This window comes from Schistocerca serialis, chromosome 3 (assembly GCF_023864345.2).
Source record: "Schistocerca serialis cubense isolate TAMUIC-IGC-003099 chromosome 3, iqSchSeri2.2, whole genome shotgun sequence".
Taxonomy (NCBI): domain Eukaryota; kingdom Metazoa; phylum Arthropoda; class Insecta; order Orthoptera; family Acrididae; genus Schistocerca; species Schistocerca serialis.
Window position 1 is genome coordinate 539,664,791 of NC_064640.1, and position 26,612 is coordinate 539,691,402.

General features: G+C 43.8%; 1 protein-coding gene across 4 annotated transcripts in view; it reads right to left on the bottom strand.

Annotated features, from left to right (window-relative positions):
• The window catches only part of LOC126470415 (uncharacterized), a 462,727-nt gene that overhangs the window by 67,085 nt on the left and 369,030 nt on the right, over window positions 1-26,612 (bottom strand). The window contains exon 1 of one of the 4 annotated variants that reach the window (XR_007586175.1): window positions 9,854-10,007. The exons of 2 other annotated variants lie outside the window; for them this stretch is intronic. Coding sequence is in view for 1 of the 2 variants with exons in the window: in XM_050098269.1 (XP_049954226.1) it covers window positions 9,854-10,013 (160 nt within the window). In the remaining variant the exon portion in view is untranslated. Of the gene's footprint in view, window positions 1-9,853; window positions 10,029-26,612 lie in introns of those variants that run through there. One more of the 4 variants, XM_050098269.1, reaches the window with a different exon arrangement.

Below are 26,612 nucleotides of genomic sequence, written 5' to 3' on the forward strand. Positions count from 1 at the left end.
CGCGACCGCTACGGTCGCAGGTTCGAATCCTGCCTCGGGCATGGATATGTGTGATGTCCTTAGGTTAGTTAGGTTTAAGTAGTTCTAAGTTCTAGGGGACTGATGACCTCAGATGTTAAGTCCCATAGTCCTCAGAGCCATTTGAACCATTTAAAAATCTTCCCACAACAAGTAATGTGGCCAGTTATATAAGAAAAAACTAAAGCCCTTCTTTTTGTTGACACCTGGACAGCCAATGAGATGTGTAATCTGCTGACGCTTCCTTCTTTCATCCATACAAAACTTTTGTGAAATTTATCACAGATACAATTATGGTATCTTGTGCAGAGCCATTAACATGTGGCATAATGGCCACTTCTTGTGCCTTCAATCGTTTGTGTATTTTCAGTTCTCGACTCTGGTGTCCACGATAGCCAAGTCGATGGGTCCCCTGTCTTGGTTGGGAATGATTTGTTACACCAGATGTACTTTGTTGTTTAGATTTTTAAATAGTTATTTTATCGTGTGATTGTCTCTCAGGTCTACATTTACCTAATTTTCACCTGTGACTATGGAGTCTATGGGGCTTAAAAATAGTATTTCATTATGTCTCATGGCGTTTCAAAATAATATTCAGTCGTTCTTATCATAGAAATCCATTTAATGCCATAAATGGCTGATGCTCGCAGAAAGTGATGTACAGGGCGATTTTTTATACCGTGTACGGACTCTAGGGATTGATCGATGAGAGGATACGGAACAAAAAAGGTCTAATGAACTTATGTCTGGAAATACATGGTTTCCATTTTAGAGACCATTTATTCAGTCGTACTTTGTTACAGATACTGCGGTGTTATACGCGCTGTACCATGCAGCCACAGTTGCAGTATGTATGGTTTCCTCCTAGAGGTTGGTACTGTTCCTCATACATCATGCCCTAGCGCCCTCTCCTGCCATAGTAACTGGTAACTTTGTGTCCGATTCATTTCCGTTGCTGACTCAGCTTGTAGTGGATGTGATACAGCGTTGTACACAGTGGTTCCGCATTCCAATCGAGAGCTTGCCGATGTTGTTGTTGTGGTCTTCAGTCCTGAGACTGGTTTGATGCAGCTCTCCATGCTACTCTATCCTGTGCAAGCTTCTTCATCTCCCAGTACTTACTGCATGGTGTTTATTTACGGAAAGGCAAATGGCAACGGGAGGCGGACAGCAAGTTTGCATCAGGAGGCCTATCCCCGCCAACAACAACCACAGAATTCAGTGTTTGCAACATGATATCGCCGTTTGTCTGAGACAGGGTCATTTCAGGAAGCAGGATATCATGAATGACCTACCACAAACGTTCGGAGACCAGGCTTCCAGGAAAATGTGATTAACACTGTGGAAGGCGACCGCCGTGTCAGTACCAGGCATTTGCCCGCCAGCACAGGGTAAGCCAGACGGCCGTATGGAACATTCTCCATGACAGTTGTTACTACCCTTGTCACTTACAGATGTGCAGGGCGTACTAGCGACAGACTTTCCACATCGGGAGCAGTTTTGTCACAGATTTCTTCACCAGGCAACCACGGTTCGGGGATTTGTGTCATCCACCCTATTCACAGATGAGGCAACCTTTACGCGGAGTGGTATCTTCAACTTTTATAACAATCGTCTGTGGGATAGTATGCAGAACCACAACGGTATGGTGACAGCGAATCATCAGCATTGGTACAGCCAGAATGTGTGGGCTGAGATAACTGGCGATTGTATTTTGGGACCAGTCTTCCTCTCACGTCGCCTAACAGGCCGGATCCATCGGAGTTTCTTGCTGGTGACTTTGCCTTCCCTGCTGGAGGAAGTACCATTGATGATTCGAAGGGTTATGTGGCTGCTACAGGATGGTGCTCCAGCCCACTTCACCATTAACGTCCGGACGCCTCTCAATCGTGTCTTCCCTGGTCGATGGATCGGACGAGGTGGTCCTGTTGGATGGCTTGCTCGTTCACCAGATCTCAACCCGTGCCATTTCTGGTTATGGACCTATCAAAAAAGTATCGTGTATGCAGTGCCCATTCCAGATGTGGAGACACTGGAGCAGAGTATTCATTCTGCCTTTGATACTGTTCGTATGCAGCCTGGTCGATGTGAACGTGTAAGACAGAAAATGCTACGGTGCGTACATGCATGCACATGGAAACCATTTTCAACAGACAATGTAACTGTGGCTGCATGGTACAGCGTGTATTAGACCGCAGTCTCTGTAACAATGTACACTGAATAAATAGTCTCTAGCATGGAAACCATGCATTTCCGGACATAAGTTCATTAGACCTTTTCTGTTCTGTATCCTCTAATTGATCAATCCCTAGGGTTTGTACAGGGTGCAAAAAATCACCCTGTATATACTTCCACTCAAAAATGGTTTTAATTTAGATGTAAATAAACAATATATAATAACACTGACCCATGTAAAATAAAAACTACCATCGTTAAATACTGGGATTAAGACTGAGAATCATTGAAATTTCACGCATAATCATACTTACGCACCATCCTGATTTTAGAACCGGTAGATGTCCCATTCCCCGCCCCCACCCTCTCCAGGGAACCGTGGCCCTTGCAGTGCTGGGGTGTCATGCAGGCCTCAACTAATACAGACAGCCGCGTCGTAGGTGCAACCACAACAGAGGAGTATCTGTTGAGAGACCACACAAACGGGTAGTTCTTGAAGAGGGTCAGCAGCCTTTTCAGTAGTTGCTAAAGCAAGTCTGGATGATTGACTGATCTTGCCTTGTAACATCAGCCAATATCAACATGGTTTTGCTTGGCTGGTACTGCAAACTGCTGAAAGCAAGGTGAAACTACAGCCGCCATTTTTTCCGGGGACATGCAGCTCTACTGTTTGGTTAAATGATAATGGTATCCTCTTAGGTAAAATATTCTGGAGGGAAAAGTAGTCCCCTATTCGGATCTTCGGACGGATACTACTCAGGAGGATGACGTCACTAGAAGAAAGAAAACTGGCTTTCCACGGGTCGGAGCGTCGAATGTTAGACCTCTTAATCGGGCAGAAAGGTTAGAAAATTTAAAAAGGCAAATGAATAGTTTGAAGTTAGATATGTGGGAATTAGCAAAGCTCTCTGGCAGGGGAAACAGGACCTCTGGTCAAGTGAGTACAGGGTCATAAATACAAAATCAAATAGGGATAATATAGATGTAGGTATAATAATGAATAAGTAAACAGGAATGCGGGTAAGCTACTATCGACAGCCAAGAGAGACATGAAGCCAACACCCACCACAGTAGTACAAGTATATGTGCTAACCAGCGCGGCAGATGGTGAAGAAATTCAAACAATGTTTGATGGGGCAAAACAAATTACTCAAGAAGTTAAGGTACAAGGCCCGGCATGGACAGTGCAGCAGCTCGACGTAGCACGGACTCAGTGAGTCGTTGAAAGTCCCATGCAAAAGTACTGAGCCATGGTGCCTCTACGGCCATCCATAATTGCAAAAGTGTTGCCGGTGCAGGATTTTGAGCACAAACTGACCTCTCGGTTATGTCCCATAAACGTTCGATGGGTAGCCAAATCATTCGTTCAAATTGTCCAGAATGTTGTTCTAACCAATCGCGAACAACTGTGGTCCGGTGACATGTCATCCATAAAAATTCCGTGCCGGCCGCTGTGGCCGCGCCGTTCTAGGCGCTTCAGTCTGGAACCGCGCGACCGCTACGGTCGCAGGCTCGAATCCTGCCTCGGCCATGGATGTGTGTGATGTCCTTAGATTAGTTAGGTTTAGGTAGTTCTAAGTTCTAGAGGACTGATGTCCTCACATGTTAAGTCCCATAGTGCTCAGAGTCATTTGAACCACAAAAATTCAGTCGTTATTTCGAAACATGAATTCCATGAATGGCTGCAAATGGTGGCCAAGTAGTCGAACAGAACGATTTCTAGTCAATGATCGGTTCAGTTGGACTAGAGGGCCCAGTCCATTCCATGTAAACACAGCCCACACCATTATGGAGCCCCCACCAGCTTACACAGTGCCTTGTTGACAGCTTGGGTCCATCGTGCGTGGGGTCTGCGCCACACTCCAACCCTATCATTACTTATTACCAACTGAAATCGGGACCCATCTGACCAGGGCACGGTTTTCCAGTCGTCTAGCGTCCAACCGATATGATCACGGGCCAGCATTGGGGTACATGGAAGGAACCTCCACGAAGATTGCAATAAGAGAAGACCAAGACATGAGTAGCAATCGGGTGTACCCTGGGCAACGGCAGAAGAAGCGCGCTGACGGCAAATCCTTTCACAGCCGGTCTCCATTCAAATGGGAAATGACAAAGCTATCGCAGCTTCTATTTATTGGAAATGCTGACCGGACACGGAAATGAATGGATGACGGGCCAACGTGAAGCGCTGCGGGTGATGTCGCGCTGTTTTCAAAGGCTCTTGCGTCGGTCGGCTGCTGCCACAGCCCATTAACGCCAAATTTCACTGCACTGTCCTAACGGATACGTTCGTCGTACGACTCACATAGATTTTTGCGGTTATTTCACGTAGTGTTGCTTGTCTGTTACCACTGACAACTCTACGCAAACGCCGCTGCTCTCGGTCGTTAAGTGAAGGCCGTCGGCCACTGCGTTGTGTGTAGTGAGAGGTAATACCTGAAATTTGGTATTCTCGGCACAGTCTTGATTCTGTGGATCTCGGAATATTGAATTCCCCGACGATTTCCAAAATGGAACGACTTATGCATCTACCTCCAACTACGATTGCGCGTTAAAAGTTTGTTAATTCCCATCGTGTGGCCATAATCACATCGGAAATTTTTTCACATGAATCACCTGAGTGCAAGTGACAGCTCCGCCAATACAATGCCCTTTCATACCTTGCGTACGCGATACTACCGCCATCTCTATCACTATCTCATGACTTTTGTCACCTAGGGTTAGGAAACGAGACACTGCAAGTAATACATGAGTTTTGTGATTTAGTCAAATAACTGATGATGACTGAAGGAGGGAAGATATATAAAATGTAGAGCGGCAATGGCAAGGAAAGTGTTTCTGAAGAAGAGAAATTTGTGAGCATCGAATATTGATTAAAGTATTAGGAAGTATTTTCTGAAGATATTTGTCTGCATTGTAACCTTGTACGAAAGTGAAACGTGGACGATAAACAGTTCAGACAAGAAGAGAACAGAAGTTTCTGCTATGTGGTGCCGCAGAAGAATGCTCAAGTCAGATGCACAGCTCATACAAATAACGAGGAGGTAATGAATAGAATTGGCGAGAAAGAGGTCTGTGGCATAAATTAACTAAAAGAAGGGATCGCTTGAAAGGACATGTTCTGAGACATCAAAGGATCACCAATTTAGCAGCAGAAGTGTGTGTATGGGGGAGGGGGGGGGGAGTAGGAGGGAGGGGAGGAGGGCGTGAAAAATGTAGAGGGAGACCAAGAGATGAATACTGAAAGCAGGTTCAAAAAGCTGTAGACTGCACTACTTATTTGGAGACGAACAAATTTGCACAGGAGGGCTTCCTCAAACCAGTCTTCGGACTGAAGACCATAACACAACAACCAGTAGGTCTGACAATGAGCACCATACAGTACACAAGTAATGCTGTTACGTTGTTATGCACGGATGCATCGTAATTTTTGCAAACTGTTGCTATGTGTGCAGGAGCACCTGAAGATAGGGCTGGCAGTCCCTGGACCGTGCACTGAAGAAAATAAAAACCATTTCTGCAGTCAGATATTATTTATGTACAATTGAAAAGTCAATTAATCTATGTTGAACCGTCCTGTAAACAAACGTATGCTCCGCCATTGTTCATTGGCTACAATGCTCAAGCATCTGGTGTTGTAAGATCACTGAAAGCAGCTCTTATTTATGCCTTAGTATTTTGTTGTTATTCCAGCGCGAATGAAATTTTACTGTCTTGTCGATTGAATTCAACACAGCTGATAAACCTGATTTCAAAAACAGAATCAATGTCTTTGCCTCGCACAACGTAAAGAAATGAAAAGTACAATTATAAGAAAAACACTATTCCTGGAAAAGGATATTTTCTCATCTCTTATAGTCCTTCTGTTTTTATTTATAAATAATAATTTATGCACTATTAATAATTTATAAGGCTCAAATAAAATATGTCCCTTTATACAACATTCTAAAACCAACGAGGTACAGAATCTTATGTTATTTTCAGCTTATTTGTTGGGTTTATATATTTTGCACTTTATATGTTCTAGATACATTTAGTTTGTTCTGTGCAATACTTTTCATCACCGTTGTTCACTTAAATAACAATTTTGAATAAAGCTACTTTTTTTATTGAACCTACTTACAAGATTACAAAATTTGATAATTCTCAGCACAAAAAGCTGCAGAAAGTGAGGGCGGGGGGGGAGGAGTGGAGAGTGGAGTGGGGGGGGGGGGGGGGGAAGGGAGAGGCAGGTGGGCGCAGCTTTGAAAGTCCTGCCAGAGGTGCAGGATCACCTCATTACGGCTCTATTACTGCCAACTTTTTACACTTTCAGTTCCAGATGTAAAATGAGTCATTTTCAAGCTTTCAGAAACTTAGGAACGTTTCTGAAATCTACATACTGTGGGTAACAGGAACAAAAGTAACGTCCACCCAGAATTCAGTTCAGAAATCGCTTCAGCAAGCAACAGGACGTGATGCGTCGATCACCTCGAATGAGAGTGTCCGCACGTTCCAACACTGCAGGAATCATAGTTGTGTGCGGCCGGCCGGCACGCGGGAAGTCGGACAGGTTTGAGCGACCTTGTTGCTATGATGACTGACGCCTCGCCAACGACTCAAGTTGGTCTTGTTCACTGTCCGGTCTCCGTAGAGAGTCTGCAAGCGCCTATGAATATCTGCGATGCTCTGGTTTACCGCCAAAACAAACTCAATGACAGCTCTCTGCTTGCAACGCACCTCCGTTACAGACGCCATTTTGAAGGTTACGTGTAGCGCCGCCACCTATCGCAACTTCACGAAACTATAGGGACTGTTGCGGGGTATATTCCACGATGTCCCACAACAGACTCTGCATTTTTCAACTAAAATGGGCCGAGAAAAAAATTGTTGCATCATTCATTGAACGCACCTCACAGTTCGGTAAGTGCAGACAGATTTGGGCTGCACGTCCCTCCAGAAATTGCACCGGAAAGCGTAGCCTGCTGCTGGACAGGGAGCAGCTTTTCTTTATACGGGAATTTCGTGCCGTTTCAGTGAATTACTGACTTCCTCCGGCTGACCATGAAGCATGGATGGAGCTGCCTGCCTTCCGTTTCTGTCGTAAGTAGATATATTTGCATATAAACATCCTCAGAAATTTTCGTGTTTGTGTGTGATTAAGTGGGATTAGAAATACAAAGAATGAGAAGAGACATTCAAATCTATTGCCATTTTTCAACATAATGTCCAAATTCGTAATAGTGAGTTCTGTAAAAATTTATTATTTCATCTCCAACCATTTCAAAGCTTTAAGGCGGCATCTTCGTGTTGTTGTTGTGGTCTTCAGTCCGAAGACTGCTTCGGTGCAGCTCTTCACGCTAGTCTATCATGTGCAAGCCTCTTCATCTCTGCATGTCTACTGCAACATACATTCATTTGAACCCTCTTACATATCGGAACACTGACCTCCGTCTACAGTTTTCAGCACTTAAACTTCACTCCATTACAAAACTGACGAATCCTTCGTGCCCCAGGACGTGTCCCGCCAACCGACCCTCCGTTTTAGTCAACTTACACCATAAATTTCTGTTTTAAAATTCGACTCAGTACCTCCCTTATTCATTATTTGATCTACCTATGATCTATCTATGATTGTCGATGTAGAGAGGATATAAAATGTAGACTGGCAATGGCAAGGAAAGCGTTTCTGAAGAAGAGAAATTTGTTAACATCGAGTATAGATTTAAGTGTCAGGAAGTCGTTTCTGAAAGTATTTGTATGGAGTGTAGCCATGTATGGAAGTGAAACATGGACGATAAATAGTTTGGACAAGAAGACAATAGAAGCTTTTGAAATGTGGTGCTACAGAAGAATGCTGAAGATTAGATGGGTAGATCACATAACTAATGAGGAGGTATTGAACAGATTTGGGGAGAAGAGAAATTTGTGGCACAACTTGAAGTCAGGGATCGGTTGGTAGGACACGTTCTGAGGCATCAAGGGATCACCAATTTAGTATTGGAGGGCAGCTTGGAGGGTAAAAATCGTAGAGGGAGATCAAGAGATGAATACACTAAGCAGATTCAGAAGTATGTAGGTTGCAGTAGTTACTGGGAGATGAAGAAGCTTGCACAGGATAGAGTAGCATGGAGAGCTGCATCAAACCAGTCTCAGGACTGAAGACCACATCAACAACAACAACAACAACAACAACAACATCTAATCTTCAGCGTTCTCCTGTAGCAGTACATCTCAAAAGCTTCTATTCTATTATTGTCTGAACTGTTTACAGTCCAACATTCATTTCCGTACAAGGCTATATTCCAGAAAAATCCTTTCAAAAAATAATTCCTAACACTTAAGTTTATATTCGATAATGACACAGTTCTCTTTTTCAGAAATTGTTTTCTTGTCATCTCCGGTTTGCATTTTCTATCCTCTGTACTTTTCGGCTATCATCTGCTATTTTGCCGCTCAAGTAGCAAAACTCACCTGCTACTTCTAATGTCTCATTTCCTAATTCCCCCAGCATCACCTTATTTAACTCGATTACATTCCATTACCCTTGTTTTATGGCGGTCAAAAACCAGGTATCTATTACTGCCACTTACATAGTCGATAATCGATATCCTGGCATCAGCTATATGTCTGCCATATTGGAGTAATATTGTGAATGTTTATGTGCAGTTACAAACCGAATTCTGCAATGAATTTGAGAAATTACTCCAGGAACCTGTTTAGTGCTCAGTGCTTGTAATGTAGTGGTGCAATTCTACAAAATGAAGCTCCCAATACATAAATCGTTCGTAGAACCTCTGGAATGCTGAAAGAATGTGAAACAATTAGTGCAACATACTAATACAATAAAACAGTCAACTCCGCCGCAGTTCCTCACACCTTTTGCTTTCCAGTGCGCCCGCAGCTTGCATGAGGTCGAAGAACGACATATTTTATTTCAGATACAAGTTTTTTGCTGCGCTATTATTTTATTTATTTACTCGTAGTGATACAAGTTACATGACGAGATCGTTTCGGCGTTTTGCCATTACCGAGTGTACCTGTGAAGATGGTGTAACAGGTATAACCACGTGTAAATAAATAAATAGTGCAGTAAAAACCTTGTGCTTAAAATAAAATATGTCGTTCCTGACACCTTGCTCTCTCACAGGAAGCAAGTGAGACAAGATTGTGTATCTATAGTTCGTAAAGTACTGAATCATTAATTTTAGATTATATCGTTAACTTGTTTTCAAATGCATGTAATAAAAAAAAATTGACAGCGAGCAAAGCATACTGGAAAACGTATAATTTTTTTTTTTTAAAAAAAAGAGAAAATGCTCCTCTTAGCAGACAAGACAATTTAGAAGAAGAAAAATTATTTCATTTCGTTTTTAGGGACTACAATGACCTACAAAGTGAATTGCAAATGAACATTTCGATCCCTGGAGTAACAAATGTTGCCAGGTATGAAACCAAGATGCGATCCGGCGAATGTAACAAGAAAACTTATTATACATTAAATGCGTAATGAACGAAATAAACCATATAGAACTAGACTGGATTGTCCATTGAGAACATCCGAAAAAATTACAGTGGGAAGACCCGTCGTGGTGTTAGTAACTACGGACGTCGCTAGCCCGAGATTTGACGAGGTGTAACATAAACAACGCGAGCCGTTGTTAGCTATGGTGCTCACCCTGGTGAAGCAGGAGCGGGCAGCATCCCACGTGCGTACCGCTGCCGGCTTGCGAGCCACTGGCCAGCAGCGCATTGGCAGCGGGGAGGCCAAACGAGTCCCCACCTCCACACGGAAGGGGCGGAGCCGCCCTCTCTGCATACTTCTCGACACGTTTCATAACCGCACTGTGCTGCAGTGATTTTGTCATTAGGAACGAAGCGAGAACTCTGCCCACGGAAAGACCACGTCAGCAGTTCCCAAAGTGTTTCCACGACGGCTCCAAGGCAAGACTCAACTTTACGTGGCTAGCACAACTTTTAATATTCTCACCAGTGACAACTCGCCTCTTTTTGAGCTCACGAGCAACCCTAGCAGATGTCAGCGGAGTGAATTTTATTTGCGTTGCTGGCGCTACGGCCAGTCCGCTAGGGCACTGGCCGTCTTTCTCACCTCATGACGCACGTTGGCTCCTAGCCATCCAGCCTCTCTCAAAATTTCGTCACCCGCATTCTTCTCAATATCCACCACACCACTCACTCGGTTCCGAGACAATCACAGTACAATCTTAGCGTGAATTTCTGTATCGCCATTATCTTCAGCAGGAGCAACCATTTGACTACCGCTGCGTAAGGACCTCCTCTTCATATTTTCATGCATTACATCCACATATACAGCATGCTTGAGAAGGAACAGTAAATACTTCGAGAGATGTTAGTAAAGACTAAGTCGAATAAAACATTCTATATAACATGGTCCAACTTTTATTGGGTACAGAGATATAGCTGATTAGAGACAAGTTTTCATTCGTGTATTATTAATCAAGTTGCAGTGGGTTTATTGAATGATTGACATTTGTAAGCATGCCGCACGTATTTACAAGTTCTGAGTATGCCGATATGGTTCTTGTACACGGATTTTGTAATGGAAAAGCTGCTGCTCCTTGTGCAGAATATGGTAGACGATTTCTTAACCTCAAAGTACCAGTCAAGCTTATTTTCACTAAACTGAGTGAGACTGGTGCAGTGGCAACCTGTCATATTTCATCTGACAATGCAAATGAACAGTGTGTGGATGAAGTGGAAGACATTATTCCTTTGATAAGACATAGTCAAAACTGACAGATTCAAATGGTTCAAATGGCTCTGAGCACTATGGGACTTAACATCTGAGGTCATCAGTGCCCTAGAACTTAGAACTACTTAAACCTAACTAACCTAAGGACATCACACACATCCATGCCCGAGGCAGGATTCGAACCTGCGACCGTAGCAGAAACTGACAGAACCAGACGTTGTAGAGAGTTTCAGGGAGAGCATTAGGGAACGTTTGACAGGAATGGGGCAAAGAAATACAGTAGAAGAAGAGTGGGTAGCTTTGAGGGATGAACTAGTGAAGGCAGAAGAGGGTCAAGTAGGTAAAAAGACGAGGGCTAGTAGAAATCCTTGGGTAACAGAAGATATATTGAATTTCATTGATGAAAGGAGAAAATATAAAAACGCAGTAAATGAAGCAGGCAAAAAGGACTACCAACGTCTCAAAACTGAGATCGACAGGAAGTGCAAAATGGCTAAGCAGGAATGAGTAGAGGACAAATGTAAGGATGTAGAGGCATATATCACTAGGGGTGTAATAGATACTGCCTACAGGAAAATCAAAGATACCTTTGGAGAAAAGAGAACCACTTGTATGAATATCAAGAGGTCAGATGGAAAACCAGTTCTAAGCAAAGATGGGACAGCAGAAAGGTGGAAGGAGTATACAGAGGATCTATACAATGGCGATGTACTCGAGGACAATATTACTGAAATGGAAGAGGTCGTAGATGAAGATGAAATGGGAGATATGATACTGCGTGGAGAGTTTGACAGAGCACTGAAATACCTAAGTCGAAACAAGGCCCCGGGAGTAGACAACATTCCTTTAGAACTACTAACAGCCTTGGGAGAGCTAGCCCTGACAAAACTTTACCATCTGGTGAGGAAGATGTATGAGAGAGGCGAAATACCCTCAGACTTCAAGAAGAATATAATAATTCCAATCCCAAAGAAAGCAGGTGATGACACATGTGAAAATTACCGGTAGAAGCCGACCGCGAAGATCAGTTTGGATTCCGTAGAAATGTTGGAACACGCGAGTCAATACTGACCCTACGACTTATCTTAGAAAATATACTAAGGTAAGGCAAACCTACGTTTCTAGCATTTGTAGACTTAGAGAAAGCTTTTGACAATATTGATTGGAATACTCTGTTTCAAATTCTGAAGGTGGCAGGGGTAAAATACAGGGAGCGAAAGGCTATTCACAATTTGTACAGAAACCAGATGGCAATCATACGAGTCGAGGGGCATGAAAGGGAAGCAGCGGTTGGGAAGGGAGTGAGACAGGGTTGTAGCTAATCTCCGATGTTATTCAATCTGTATATTGAGCAAGCAGTAAATGAAACAAAAGAAAAATTCGGAGTAGGTATTAAAATCCATGGAGAAGAAATAAAAACTTTGAGGTTCGCCGATGACATTGTCATCCTGTCAGAGACAGCAAAGGACCTGGAAGAGCAGTTGAACGAAATGGGCAGTGTCTTGAAAGGAGGATATAAGATGATCATCAACAAAAGCAAAACGAGGATAATGGAATGCAGTCGAATTAAGTCGGGTGATGCTGAGGGAATTAGATTAGGAAATGAGACACTTAAAGTAGTAGATGAGTTTTGCTATTTGGGGAGCAAAATAACTGATGATGGTCGAAGTAGAAAGGATATAAAATGGACACTGGAAATGGTAAGGAAAGCGTTTCAGAAGAAGAGAAATTTGTTAACATCGAGTATAGATTTAGGTGTCAGGATGTCATTTCTGAAAGTATTTGTATGGAGTGTAGCCATGTATGGAAGTGAAACATGGACGATAAATAGTTTGGACAAGAAGAGAATAGAAGCTTTTGAAATGTGGTGCTACAGAAGAATGCTGAAGATTAGATGGGTAGTTCACATAACTAATGAGGAGGTATTGAATAGGATTGGGGAGAAGAGAAGTTTGTGGCACAACTTGACGAGAAGAGGGGATCGGTTGGTAGGACATGTGTTGAGGCATCAAGGGATCACCAATTTAGTATTGGAGGGCAGCGTAGAGGGTAAAAATCGTAGAGGTCGACCAAGAGATGAATACACAAAGCAGATTCAGAGAGACGTAGGTTGCAGTAGTTACTGGGAGATGAAGAAGCTTGCACAGGATAGAGTAGCATGGAGAGGTGCATCAAACCAGTCTCTGGACTGAAGACCGCAACAACAGTAACAAGACATAGTCCTATAAGAAACACACGTAGAATTTCTGCATGTGCCAGTGTTCGATACGAAAATGTAGCGGATGTTACACATGCGTTAAAGAACGCCAAAATAACCTCAGAAGAGCTACACGTGACGCTATAAAGAGAATTCGAAAGTGTGTTGAAGTCGGAGGTGGACTTAATGAAAATCAACTTTGAACTTAATCATTTGCCTTTGATTAAGATCTTCTGTGAGTATTTCTTTGGGTTACATTATAACACGTACACTATCCTATCAAAACCATATAACACCCCTGCATAATGAGGAACTGACCACTGTATGTCACGAAAGGTGGGCTGACCAGTGTAAAAGGAGGCGATGAGTGTGTTGGTTTGTCAGCAGAGAAGCAGAAATAGAAGGAGAGTTCAGTGACTTTGAACGTGGACTAGTCATTAGATGTCGCCTGAGTAACAAATCCATCAGGGACATTTCAAAAGTTCTGAAGTTGCGCAAGTCGAATGTTGGTGACGTGATTGTGAAGCGTAAACGAGAAGAAGCAACCACAGCTAAAGCAACACCTGCAAGCCCTCGTGTACTGACGAGCAGCACCGTCGGGCATTGCGGAAGGTGGTTGTAAAAATAAATATGACATAAAGTAAGTGGGAGGAATGATTAAGGAGTTCGAAAGTGCTAATAGCAGCCCAGCTTGAAAGAGTGCAGTGATGTTGGTGAGAAGCGCATCGTCCAAATTTGGGGGAGAACTGGTGTGATATCGCAGGGCGATTTAAATGAAGAGTGGCGTGGAACGTTTGGCAAGAGTGTCATACTGGGCTATTTTTCTTCCGAAATGCAGGAAAGAGAGTCGGGCAAGATACTCAGCCGCGTACTCCACGAATGCGAAATGTTGGTAAATAAATAACCGTCAGCCGCCAGAATATTGAATGCAAGCATGTAAACGTGCATGCACTGTGTTGTAAAGGTGCCGGATTCCGATTTGTGGGATGGAGTTCCGTGCCTGTTGCACTTGGTCGATCTATACAGCGACAGTTAATGCTCGTTTTGGATGACGCTGGAGTTGTCCGATGATGTCCCATACGTGCTCGATTGGAAACAGATCAGGTGATCGAGGAGGCCAAGGCACAACACTCTATAGAGGATGTTGGGTTACAACAGACGTACGTGGGAGAGCGTTATCCTGTTGGAAAACACCCCCTGGAATGCTGTTCACGGATGGCAGCACAACAGGTCGAATCACCAGATTGACGTACGCACCCCAGACCGTAACCTCAGGTGTAGGTCCACTGTGTCTAGCACGGAGACAGGTTGGTTGCAGGCCCTCAACTGGCCACCTCCTAACCAACGCACAGCCATCACTGGCGTTGAGGCCTCCATACTGCCCTCCAATGATCCCTCGCTTGACACCACTGAAGACGGAAATGGGGGTGGTTTGGGGTCCGTGGAACGCACGTTACGGGGCGTCTGTTCGGAGCTGTCCTTGCAGTAACCGATTTGTAACAGTCCGTTGTGTCGCTCTGGTGCGAACTGTTGCTCATAACTGTGTCTTTGTCGCCTTAAACTAACATCAGCTCATCTGAAAGGCAACTAAAGCTCACTACCGTTACAGTGTATATTTAAAGCAAACTCGATTTGCGTCTTCATAGTGGCGCTACTAGCGCCTCTCTTATGCGACTGGCGCGAAATCTGAATAGACATCATCTTTCGGATATAAAAACACGCCTACCAACTTTTCTTGGAGTTGCGATTATTTCTCCGTCACGTTTCATTAGACTTTTTTTAAAGCACACCGAATCGTATCGTCTGTATAATTTTGGCAGCTTATACCGTTATATATGAATCATGTGTCGAATAGAATGGTGGGCATTTTGAACACTTATTGCAATATTGGTGTAACACGAAACAGAGTAATGTGGCTTTCATTTTCGTTACGGTACTGTTGTAGAAAGGGAAAATAATTTCAATTTAATTCTCGTTACGTATTGTATAAAGCGGAAAATGTTGATTGTACGAGGCCTGTTCAGAAAGTAAGCTCCGATTGATTGCCAAATTGAAACCACAGTGAACATCAGAAATGTTTTACTTGTAACAATTAGCTACACCTTTCAGCTACTTCTCTACGTAGTCGCCGTTCTGACTTAGACTTTTGTCATAGCGTTGTACCAACTTTTCAATAGCCTCATCATAGAAGGCAGCCGCCAGTGCTTTCCGCCAATTCTCCACGCTGGCCTACACCTCGTTGTCTGTGTCAAAATGTTGTCTTCAAAGACAGCGGTTCATGTGACCAGAGATGAAACTCAGGGGGAGACAATTGCGGACTGTATTGTGGGTAATCTCACATTTCCATTTGAAAACGATGCAGGAGCATCTTCATTGCCCCTGCAGAATGCGGCTGAGAATTGTCTTGAAGAAGAAACAGCACGACAGTTATGTAATGCTAGCTGCATAGCTTCAGGCGAAATTTCTCACCAGGCCCTCGTACTTGGCGGCAGACACTATTTTCTAGACATCTTTACGCACTCACTGCGAGCTCAGAAATGAGAAGAGCGACGTGATGCTAACTGGGGTTATACTAGAGACACTACCCAACACATCTGTGCAAAGCTTTATCGGATTTTCATAGTCGTTTCCATTTCGCGACCGATCGGAGCTTACTTTCTGAACGCCCCTCGTAATTAACGCACAACAAATTACGTGGTATTTGGTTGATTTTGTACTAAGGAAAACACATTGTATTTGATGTTAACTTTTCTTTTCTATCACGACCTCCGTTATGGTAATGTTGTAAAAGAGAAAACGTCTGTTTGTACTTAATTCATTGTTTCCGTAAAACGAATTACATGTTCTTGAAAACCCAGTAACTAGACGGCGCGCCGTGTCGTTGTACACGTCCGATGTTTACATGACTCCGGTTCGTCCGTTACCTTTCCCTGACCGCAACGTCGATGTCGGTAACGCACAGCAAGGTCATATATACACTCCTGGAAATGGAAAAAAGAACACATTGACACCGGTGTGTCAGACCCACCATACTTGCTCCGGACACTGCGAGAGGGCTGTACAAGCAATGATCACACGCACGGCACAGCGGACACACCAGGAACCGCGGTGTTGGCCGTCGAATGGCGCTAGCTGCGCAGCATTTGTGCACCGCCGCCGTCAGTGTCAGCCAGTTTGCCGTGGCATACGGAGCTCCATCGCAGTCTTTAACACTGGTAGCATGCTGCGACAGCGTGGACGTGAACCGAATGTGCAGTTGACGGACTTTGAGCGAGGGCGTATAGTGGGCATGCGGGAGGCCGGGTGGACGTACCGCCGAATTGCTCAACACGTGGGGCGTGAGGTCTCCACAGTACATCGATGTTGTCGCCAGTGGTCGGCGGAAGGTGCACGTGCCCGTCGACCTGGGACCGGACCGCAGCGACGCACGGATGCACGCCAAGACCGTAGGATCCTACGCAGTGCCGTAGGGGACCGCACCGCCACTTCCCAGCAAATTAGGGACACTGTTGCTCCTGGGGTATCGGCGAGGACCATTCGCAACCGTCTCCATGAAGCTGGGCTACGGTCCCGTACACCGTTAGGCCGTCTTCCGCTCACGCCCCAACATCGTGCAGCCCGCCTCCAGTGGTGTCGCGACAGGCGTGAATGGAGGGACGAATGGCGTCTTCAGCGATGAGAGTCGCTTCTGCCTTGGTGCCAATGATGGTCGTATGCGTGTTTGGCGCCGTGCAGGTGAGCGCCACAATCAGGACTGCATACGACCGAGGCACACAGGGCCAACACCCGGCATCATGGTGTGGGGAGCGATCTCCTACACTGGCCGTACACCACTGGTGATCGTCGAGGGGACACTGAATAGTGCACGGTACATCCAAACCGTCATCGAACCCATCGTTCTACCATTCCTAGACCGGCAAGGGAACTTGCTGTTCCAACAGGACAATGCACGTCCGCCTGTATCCCGTGCCACCCAACGTGCTCTAGAAGGTGTAAGTCAGCTACCCTGGCCAGCAAGATCTCCGGATCTGTCCCCCATTGAGCATGTTTGGGACTGGATGAAGCGTCGTCTCACGCGGTCTGCACGTCCAGCACGAACGCTGGTCCAACTGAGGCGCCAGGTGGAAATGGCATGGCAAGCCGTTCCACAGGACTACATCCAGCATCTCTACGATCGTCTCCATGGGAGAATAGCAGCCTGCATTGCTGCGAAAGGTGGATATACACTGTACTAGTGCCGACATTGTGCATGCTCTGCTGCCTGTGTCTATGTGCCTGTGGTTCTGTCAGTGTGATCATGTGATGTATCTGACCCCAGGAATGTGTCAATAAAGTTTCCCCTTCCTGGGACAATGAATTCACGGTGTTCTTATTTCAATTTCCAGGAGTGTATATACAACTACACGGCGCGCCGGCTAGATACTACCGAAAGAAGCAATGTAAACAGATACTGGGTTTTCAGTAACATGTAATTCGGTTTACGGAAACAATGAATTAAGTACAACTGGACGTGCTCTCTTTTACAATATTACCATAACGAAGGTCGTGATAGAAAAGAAAAGTTAACATCAAATACAATGTGTTTCCCTTAGTACAAAATCAACCAAATATCACGTAATTTGTTGTGTGTTAATTACAATTAACATTTTCCGCTTTATACAGTACGTAACGAGAATTAAATTGAAATTATTTTCCCTTTCTACAACAGTACCGTAACGAAAATGAAAGGCACATTACTATGTTTCGTGTTACACCAATACTGCAATAAGTGTTCAAAATGCCCACCATTCTATTCGACACATGATTCATTACCGCGAACCCAGTTTCTTCGCACTTGTTCACATCCACGCACATTTGCATCTATGGCCTTGACAACATCGAACATCCTGTGCTTAAGTTCGTCCACGTTATTTACTTGCTGATCATAAATAATTCCTTCATATTGCCCTAAAATGAAAAATCCAGTGGATTTAAATCAGGGCTGAGTGCTGGCCATCTACGTTGACCACGTGTTATCCATCGTCCTGGGAATCGTCTATTCAAACATCTTCGCACTCTGTGACCAATGTGGGATGCAGCACCACCGTGGAGGAACCACATGTTATGACGTACGGCTAGCAGAATATTTTGTAATGAAGTTGGTAGCAATATTTCCCCTAGAAAGGTTCGGAAATTGTTACCAGTCAATCGCACAGGTAAGACGTAAGGACTAATACTGTAATTATCGATTATACCCGCCCATACATTTACGGAAAAACGGCGCTTAAAATGTGTTGGTACTACGTGGTGCGGATTTTGGACACTCCACGTGTGCATCTTATGCAAATTGGTTATACCGTCGCGAGTGAAACACGCTTCATCTGTGGCGAGTGTTTTGTTTATAAAATCATGCTGCGCACTTTGTAACAAAAACCACTTCGAGAGTTCTCGTCGCGGGGAATAATATGCTCTTGCAATGCTTGTAAACGTTGAATGTGTTATGGCTGCAGACACTCCTCTTTCAAGTGCGATGAAAGACAGTGTGCGATTTACCCACTTGGCGGGCGATGCTTTTAGTACTATAAGCACGATCTTCGTGGATGCGGTCCATCCTCAGGTTCCAAAGTACGTTCTTCGCGTTGTGGGCCTCTGCCTTCCGAGCGGGGTAGTAAAGAGCCAGTATATTTCAATCTATGCAATTTAAATATGTACTCGTAAGCTGTAGTCTGTCATGATTTACTTAATAATAAAACGAAACCACATCAGAACAGACATAAGTTTCGCATACAGAATTAGAGGTAAAGATAACTACTGTGTATTTTGTTACAAATGAGTCGCAAAATAATCGAGTAAAAGTAGAAAATTATGATGAAACAAACCTTTGGTGAACACCGACAAATGTCGATCGTTCGGGAAGTCTTCTTTGTGGAAATATATATATATATATATATATATATATATATATATATATATATATATATATATATATATGAGGATTGGGACTTTAATAGTGGCAACTATTTATTTACAGCTCGTACCAAATAGATACGTGTTTCAAAGTTTTACTGACCTTCAACGCAGGCACCAGCATTGTGTATAACCCACTGCCAGCGATGTGGAGGTCACAGGATACTCTTAGCAGTGCCAGGTGTGTTGACCGTTCGAGCAGTGCAGTCTGTTGCCCGACTAATTTGTAGCAGTTCAAAAATGGCTCTGAGCACTATGGGACTTAACATCTGAGGTCATTAATCCCCTAGAACTTAGAACTACTTAAACCTAACTAACCTAAGGACATCACACACATCCATGCCCGAGGCAGGATTCGAACCTGCGACCGTAGAGGTCGCTCGGCTCCAGACTGTAGCGCCTAGAACCGGACGGCCACTCCGGCCGGCATTTGTAGCAGTACTGAAGCGACTGCCGTGAAGTGTTTCCTTCAATTTAGAAATTGAGTTGAACATGACATTATTTTCATGAAGTATTCACTAGAATGTCTTAAAAAGAAACAAAAACTGTCTACATACCGAGACTTCAAACGCATAAATTTGCCTGGGCTCGAAACTGAGGCACAAGAAATAGTTTGGGGGATGACCTCTACTCCCCTCATGGACATAAATGAAAAACTTCAGGATTTCACCAACAAAATTACTCAACTATATGACAAATATGCTCCAATAAAGACCAGAACAGTAAAAACGAAACCTGCACCTTGGCTGACTGACGAACTAAAACAGCTGATGAATCTCAGAGACGCTACACATCGAGCATACAAGATACACCCTACACCTTAAAATCATACTCTATACAAGCAGAAAAGAAACATAGTCAGTCAAGCGGTGAGAAATGCTAAGCTCAGGCATGTCCGTGCATTAACTGACAATAGACGTAGACCAGCTATCCTGTGGAAAAATCTCCGTAGTCTCGGTTTAGGCAAAATAAAAGTTGCAGCAAATCCCATGGTCCCAGCTGAATAACTAAACTGATTCTTCACTTACCTACAACCACAATTGAACGGCAAAAATAAAAGCAGAGAATTATTGATTACGTCATGGGGATGAACGATTCTAGCAAAGAAAAATTCTATCTACAACACGTCACTTGCAATACTGTCAAGAAAGCCATCGTGCGGATTAAATCAACATCTGCTGGACATGGTGGCATCACTATCTAGATGGTAAAACTTATTATTGATCCACTACTGCCCTCTGTAACAGACATTTTCAACGATTCCTTAATCACAAGTGTTTTCCCTGAGGCCTGGAAACTGGGGCAAATTAAGCCGCTGCCTAAAAAGGACATTGCCACTGTACCCTCTGACTACCGCCGCATCTGCATTCTTCCTGCACTATCTAAAACCTTAGAACACATAATCCACGACAAGCTCACCAACTACCTAACTACTAACAACCTACTAGACGAATACCAGTCAGGTTTCCGTAAACATCGAAGCACAACATCCGCTCTGATAAAGGTAACAGATGACCTGAATCTTGCCATGGATAGACAATAAGCGATTATCATTTGTTTCTTAGATTTCAGCAAAGCATTTGATACTGTCGACTTCGACATCTTACTTGACAAACTTAGCGGCCTAAATTTCTCGCCAAGTGCAGTGCAATGGTTTCGCTCATCTACATCTACATGGATACTCTACAAATCACATTTAAGTGCCTGGCAGAGGGTTCATCGAACCACCTTCACAATTCTCTAGTATTCCAGTCTCGTATATCTACATCTACATTTATACTCCGCAAGCCACCCAACGGTGTGTGGCGGAGGGCACTTTACGTGCCACTGTCATTACCTCCCTTTCCTGTTCCAGTCGCGTATGGTTCGCGGGAAGAACGACTGTCTGAAAGCCTCCGTGCGCGCTCTAATCTCTCTAATTTTACATTCGTGATCTCCTCGAAAGGTATAAGTAGGGGGAAGCAATATATTCGATACCTCATCCAGAAACGCACCATCTCTAAACCTGGCGAGCAAGCTACACCGCGATGCAGAGCGCCTCTCTTGCAGAGTCTGCCACTTGAGTTTATTAAACATCTCCGTAACGCTATCACGGTTACCAAATAACCCTGTGACGAAACGCGCCGCTCTTCTTTGGATCTTCTCTATCTCCTCCGTCAGACCGATCTGGTACGGATCCCACAATGATGAGCAATACTCAAGTATAGGTCGAACGAGTGTTTTGTAAGCCACCTCCTTTGTTGATGGACTACATTTTCTAAGCACTCTCCCAATGAATCTCAACCTGGTACCCGCCTTACCAACAATTAATTTTATATGATCATTCCACTTCAAATCGTTCCGCACGCATACTCCAATATATTTTACAGAAGTAACTGCTACCAGTGTTTGTTCCGCTATCATATAATCATACAATAAAGGATCCTTCTTTCTATGTACTGGCAATACATTACATTTGTCTATGTTAAGGGTCAGTTGCCACTCCCTGCACCAAGTGCCTATCCGCTGCAGATCTTCCTGCATTTCGCTACAATTTTCTAATGCTGCAACTTCTCTGTATACTACAGAAAGAATGAACACTTCTATCTTTCCGTACGAGCTCTGATTTCCCTTATTTTATCTTGGTGATCGTTCCTCCTTATGTAAGTCGGTGTCAACAAAATATTTTCGCAATCGGAGGAGAAAGTTGGTGATTGGAATTTCGTGAGAAGATTCCGTTGCAACGAAAAACGCCTTTCTTTTAATGATGCCCATCCCAAATCCTGTGTCATTTCTGTGACACTCTCTCCAATATTTCGCGATAATACAAAACGTGATCCCTTTCTCTGAACTTTTTCGATGTACTCTGTCAGTCCTATCTGGTAAGGATCCCACACCGCGCAGCAGTATTCTAAAAGACGGACAAGCGTAGTGCAGGCAGTCTCCTTAGTAGGTCTGTTACATTTTCTAAGTGTACTGCCAATAAAACGCAGTTTTTGGTCTGACGTCTCGTCAGTAACGCGTCCTGTCCGGGAATATAAAATCACAATGGCGGCAGGTAGTGTCGGGCGTTCTCCAAGGCTCAGTATTAGGTCCTATACTCTTCTCTCTGTATGTCAATGATGTCATCGGTGCTGACCTACTGCAAACATCACATGTATACTGATGACCTTCAGTTGTATCTAAGTGCAGAACCAATCAATCTTAAGAAAGCTACTGAAAATTTCAGTGCTGACCTCGATGAATTATCAAAATGGGCACAGAACATAGGACTAAAACTCAACCCATCTAAAACCCAAGTGGTACCTGTTGGTCACTCTAAGCTGATTAGCCCAAAACATAAGGAATCCGTACTATCTCTAATCCTAAATGGAACAAATATCAACTTCTCCCCCTCAGCAAAGAGTTTGGGAGTAATAATAGATGAAAATCTAAATTGGACAGAGCACGTAATTGCAGTGTGCAAAAAAGCATCAGCAGCCCTTCATGCCCTACAAAAATATAAAAAACTCTTCCCTTTCGATCTGAAAAAGAAATTAGTACAAACGCTTATACTCCCAATCACTGACGACAGCGATATTATCCTACAAGGTCTCTCTCCGGAAAATTCGCGAAGCCTGGAACTAGTCATGAATGTCTGCGTCCGGTGACATTCGACTTTTTGATCACATTTCACCAGCATATGCACAACTGTCCTGGCTGCGTGCAGACAAACGCAGGGATTTCCATACACTCTGTCTCATCTACTGCCTTATAAATGTACACTGTCCCTCATATCTCTCCTCGTCCTTAACGCTCTTGTCTGAACAACATGACAGAAACACACGTTGCCATCATAATAAAATCCTCTCTGTTCCACTACATAATAACATGTCTGGCTTCAAAAAACAGTTAATGACGTATCTACTTAAGCAACAGTAATGCCTTCCTCTGTACATGAATGCACTTCACCCCATTTCTTCCTTCTTTCCCACTAGATCTTCCTCAGTTTCGTTTTTTCTTAACTGATGCGGCCTCTTTAAATCTCCCTTCCCCAAAACTCGCTATACCAGTAAACATGTATTTTATATACCAATATATTAATGTACATCTGCACAAATCTTCATTACTATCGCCAATTTCTCTCATCTTTACCATTACTATTTCATTTTTTCTTTACTTTTACTGTTAGTATTATTATTTTTATGTATAGCAGCTGTTGTAAAAATACTGCCAGTATTTACTTTATTAGGTCTTACTCTTTATTCATATTGTCACTAGATTAATCTATTTTTCTTATTTCAAACTACTGTCACGATGTAACTATGATGTGCAAAATGCTGCATGTGTGGAACACTGGTCCGATGTAAGAGAGAGCCGTATGGCCCTAATCTGATCAGGTTAAATAAATAAATAAAAAACCCGCGAGGGCTTAAGTCAGGGGATCGCAGTAGGGTTCGCAGTTCGTGGTCGTGCGGTAGCGTTCTCGCTTCCCGCGCCCGGGTTCGATCCCCGGCGGGGTCAGGGATTTTCTCTGCCTCGTGATGACTGGGTGTTGTGTGATGTCCTTAGGTTAGTTAGCTTTAAGCAGTTCTAAGTTCTAGGGGACTGATGACCACAGATGTTAAGTCCCATAGTGCTCAGAGCCATTTTTAGTGCAGTAGGTAGTATAGCACTTAGTAGCCCCATCAGTCAAAGAAATCAGTAAATGTACGTGCTTGAACATTGTCCTGCAAAATGATGGTCAGGTCCTACAGAGAGTGTCATCAGTTCTGTCCTTAAGCTGGTCGTAGGTAGTATTCCAAAAACTGTCATTTGAGACCACAATACACAGTTTTTTTCCCTGCGCGTGCAAGAGCACCAAGGTAATATTTGCGATATCACCAACAAAAGCAGTACATTGAGAATTTGTGTAGTTATGCTTTCTCACAGTATCTATAATACAGTTGACAATACCTTCTGGAGCTTCGTTTCGACAACTTTGTAAGGGAAAAACCTTTGTTTGAATAGCACTGTTTTCGTAATCAGACTGTAGCGCCTAGAACCGCTCGGCCACACCGGCCGGCAGTCCAATTACACTACACTGAAATTCGTCAGATCATAAACTGCAACTTTATAACCAAAAAGCTGGAAATTCTCTAAAAAACTAATGTTCTGGATGGACATTATAAAAAAGCCAGACACGTTCGGAAAAAAGCCGGACGGTTAGTAATCATATGGAAAATATATTCATCGGCGGTGCTGAGCCCCACGCACATGAACCAATCATTACGTGTGGTTGTCTTTGAAGTATTTCATTCGCTCCGCTGACGCGAGCAATAAGGTGATCCACTGTCATTACAGGTGTTCCATATACCATGGCCGTGGAACTGATCCTATTCTATCAGTCCATCGATTGGGATGTGCGACGCTGAGATGATTCCACACACTGACATCAAAGTGTGCTGGAGCTCTGTCGTGTTGCAGCCACACGTCCATCCAAACATTTAGTGGCATTACATCCAATAGGGTAGACAAAACATCTCTAATAAATGAGAGGTAGATCTGCCCTGTTGGTAGTAGATATGGATCAATGATACGGTCACCAATTATCCACGCCCAGATGTTACTACCGAGCCTACGTTGATGATTTTGAATCATCGACGCACGCCGATTTTCGTAGTCCAAACATGCATGTTGTGGAAGTTTAATATACCGTCTCTAGTAAAAGTACATTGGTCCGCGAATAGCATGAAGCTAGGGAATGGTGGCTGGAATATGCATTACTGTAAATACCGGACAGACCACTCTGCTGTAAACGCCGTCGAATGGTACGCGCAGGCACTGGATGATGCGTTACAGACGCAATGTGCTGTGCTATGGTTCGGGGTGTCACTGAGCGATCCGTCACTGCCATGCGCACAATTTGCCTATCAGCACGTGCAGTGGTGCACCGAGGTGAATGCGATCGACCACGTCGGTCCATCGTACCCTCCTGCATCCAACGGTCACATATCCGCATTACAGTTGTTTGGCTTCGTCCAACACGACTAGCGATTTCTCTGTATGATAATCCACAATCTCGGTAAGCCACTATCCTTCCTCTGTCGAACTCGGATACTTGATCAAACGATGTTCGCTGTTGTCTACGAGGCATAACTGATCGTCTTGTGAAACAACCACAAGGTAAACACACGTGCCGAACGTACACTCGTCGAAATCGCCAAGCTTTAAATGGCGGTATGAGGTGGCGCCACAGGCGCGCGTGATGTGCGTCTGCGCTGAAATTCTAATCAGTTGCATATCTCATCGCTGCAAACCCATGGTGTAAATTTCACTTGATTCGGATGCTTCCTTCAGGGTGTTGCATTTACGGTGGCCAGCAGTATATATATATATATATATATATATATATATATATATATATATATATATATATATATATATATATATATATGTGTGTGTGTGTGTGTGTGTGTGTGTGTGTACATATTTATTGATGTGTATGGCTACTGTAAATTTGTATGTTTCTGATTTGTGAATATATAGACAGAAAACACCTACGTGCAACTTTCTGGCTTCTCTGAGGCATCTCTCGATGTGTGTTACGTCTGTTTGGGAAACGATCGGCATAAAAGCTTGCAGCAGCTCTCCCACTGTAATCTGTTGCGCCGTATGTAATTTCTGCAGCCGTGTACTGGTACACGTCGCATTGCTGTCAACAACGTGAGTACACTGACAGACCACTCAAGGTCCACAGTAGGATGCGCACGAGGGCTGTGTGCGGAAATGTGGCGCATGCGCAGGAATCTCATTAGGCTCAGGTCGTCCATGTGCAGTACACAGATGGCTAAAGGATTGCGTATCTTCCGTATTCAGACACCAAACAGTCACAACCGTTCGTTCTCAGGCTTCAACGCTCTCCAGCGCCAATACTTACGAAACATCTAATATCTGTGGGCATTATAAATTCAGAGGCACCTCAAGCTAGATGTTGGTGACCACAAGCACACTGTGCAGGAAGAAGTCAAGCGTAAAGCAGTTGTAACCCTCTACTTTTCTACATTTATCGGTTAATGCCCCAAACACGTAGATTTGTCACTTTTCTCCAAGAGTGAGAAGCAAAATTACATCAGGCTCAGAAAAAAATCCCACCTACTTTCCGCCCAACTGTCGAAACATGACAGCGCAAAGTATTTTTGCTGCAGATGCCTCAACTCTTTAACCGAGAGCAAGTGTCTAGAAAGGCATCTGATTGATTGCTCTAGCCATAAACCAATACCTGCTCAAATGTCTACCGAGGATAAAAAAAAAATTTAGACCTAAGAACGCCCATCAACCAGGTTCGAATCCTGCCTCGGGCATGGATGTTTGTGATGTCATTAGGTTAGTTAGGTTTAACTAGTTCTAAGTTCTAGGGGACTAATGACCTCAGCAGTTGAGTCCCATAGTGCTCAGAACCAACCATTCCTGACACTGATTAAAAGTATACTGCATTTTCCAAGAGGATCACGCCAATACTAATGCTCTCCTTCCCGTCTTTGCTATGTTTCATGCATTTGCCTCTTCAGAAACTTGCTGAGATGATACATCAGGATTATATGCGTATCACCTGCACTGCAT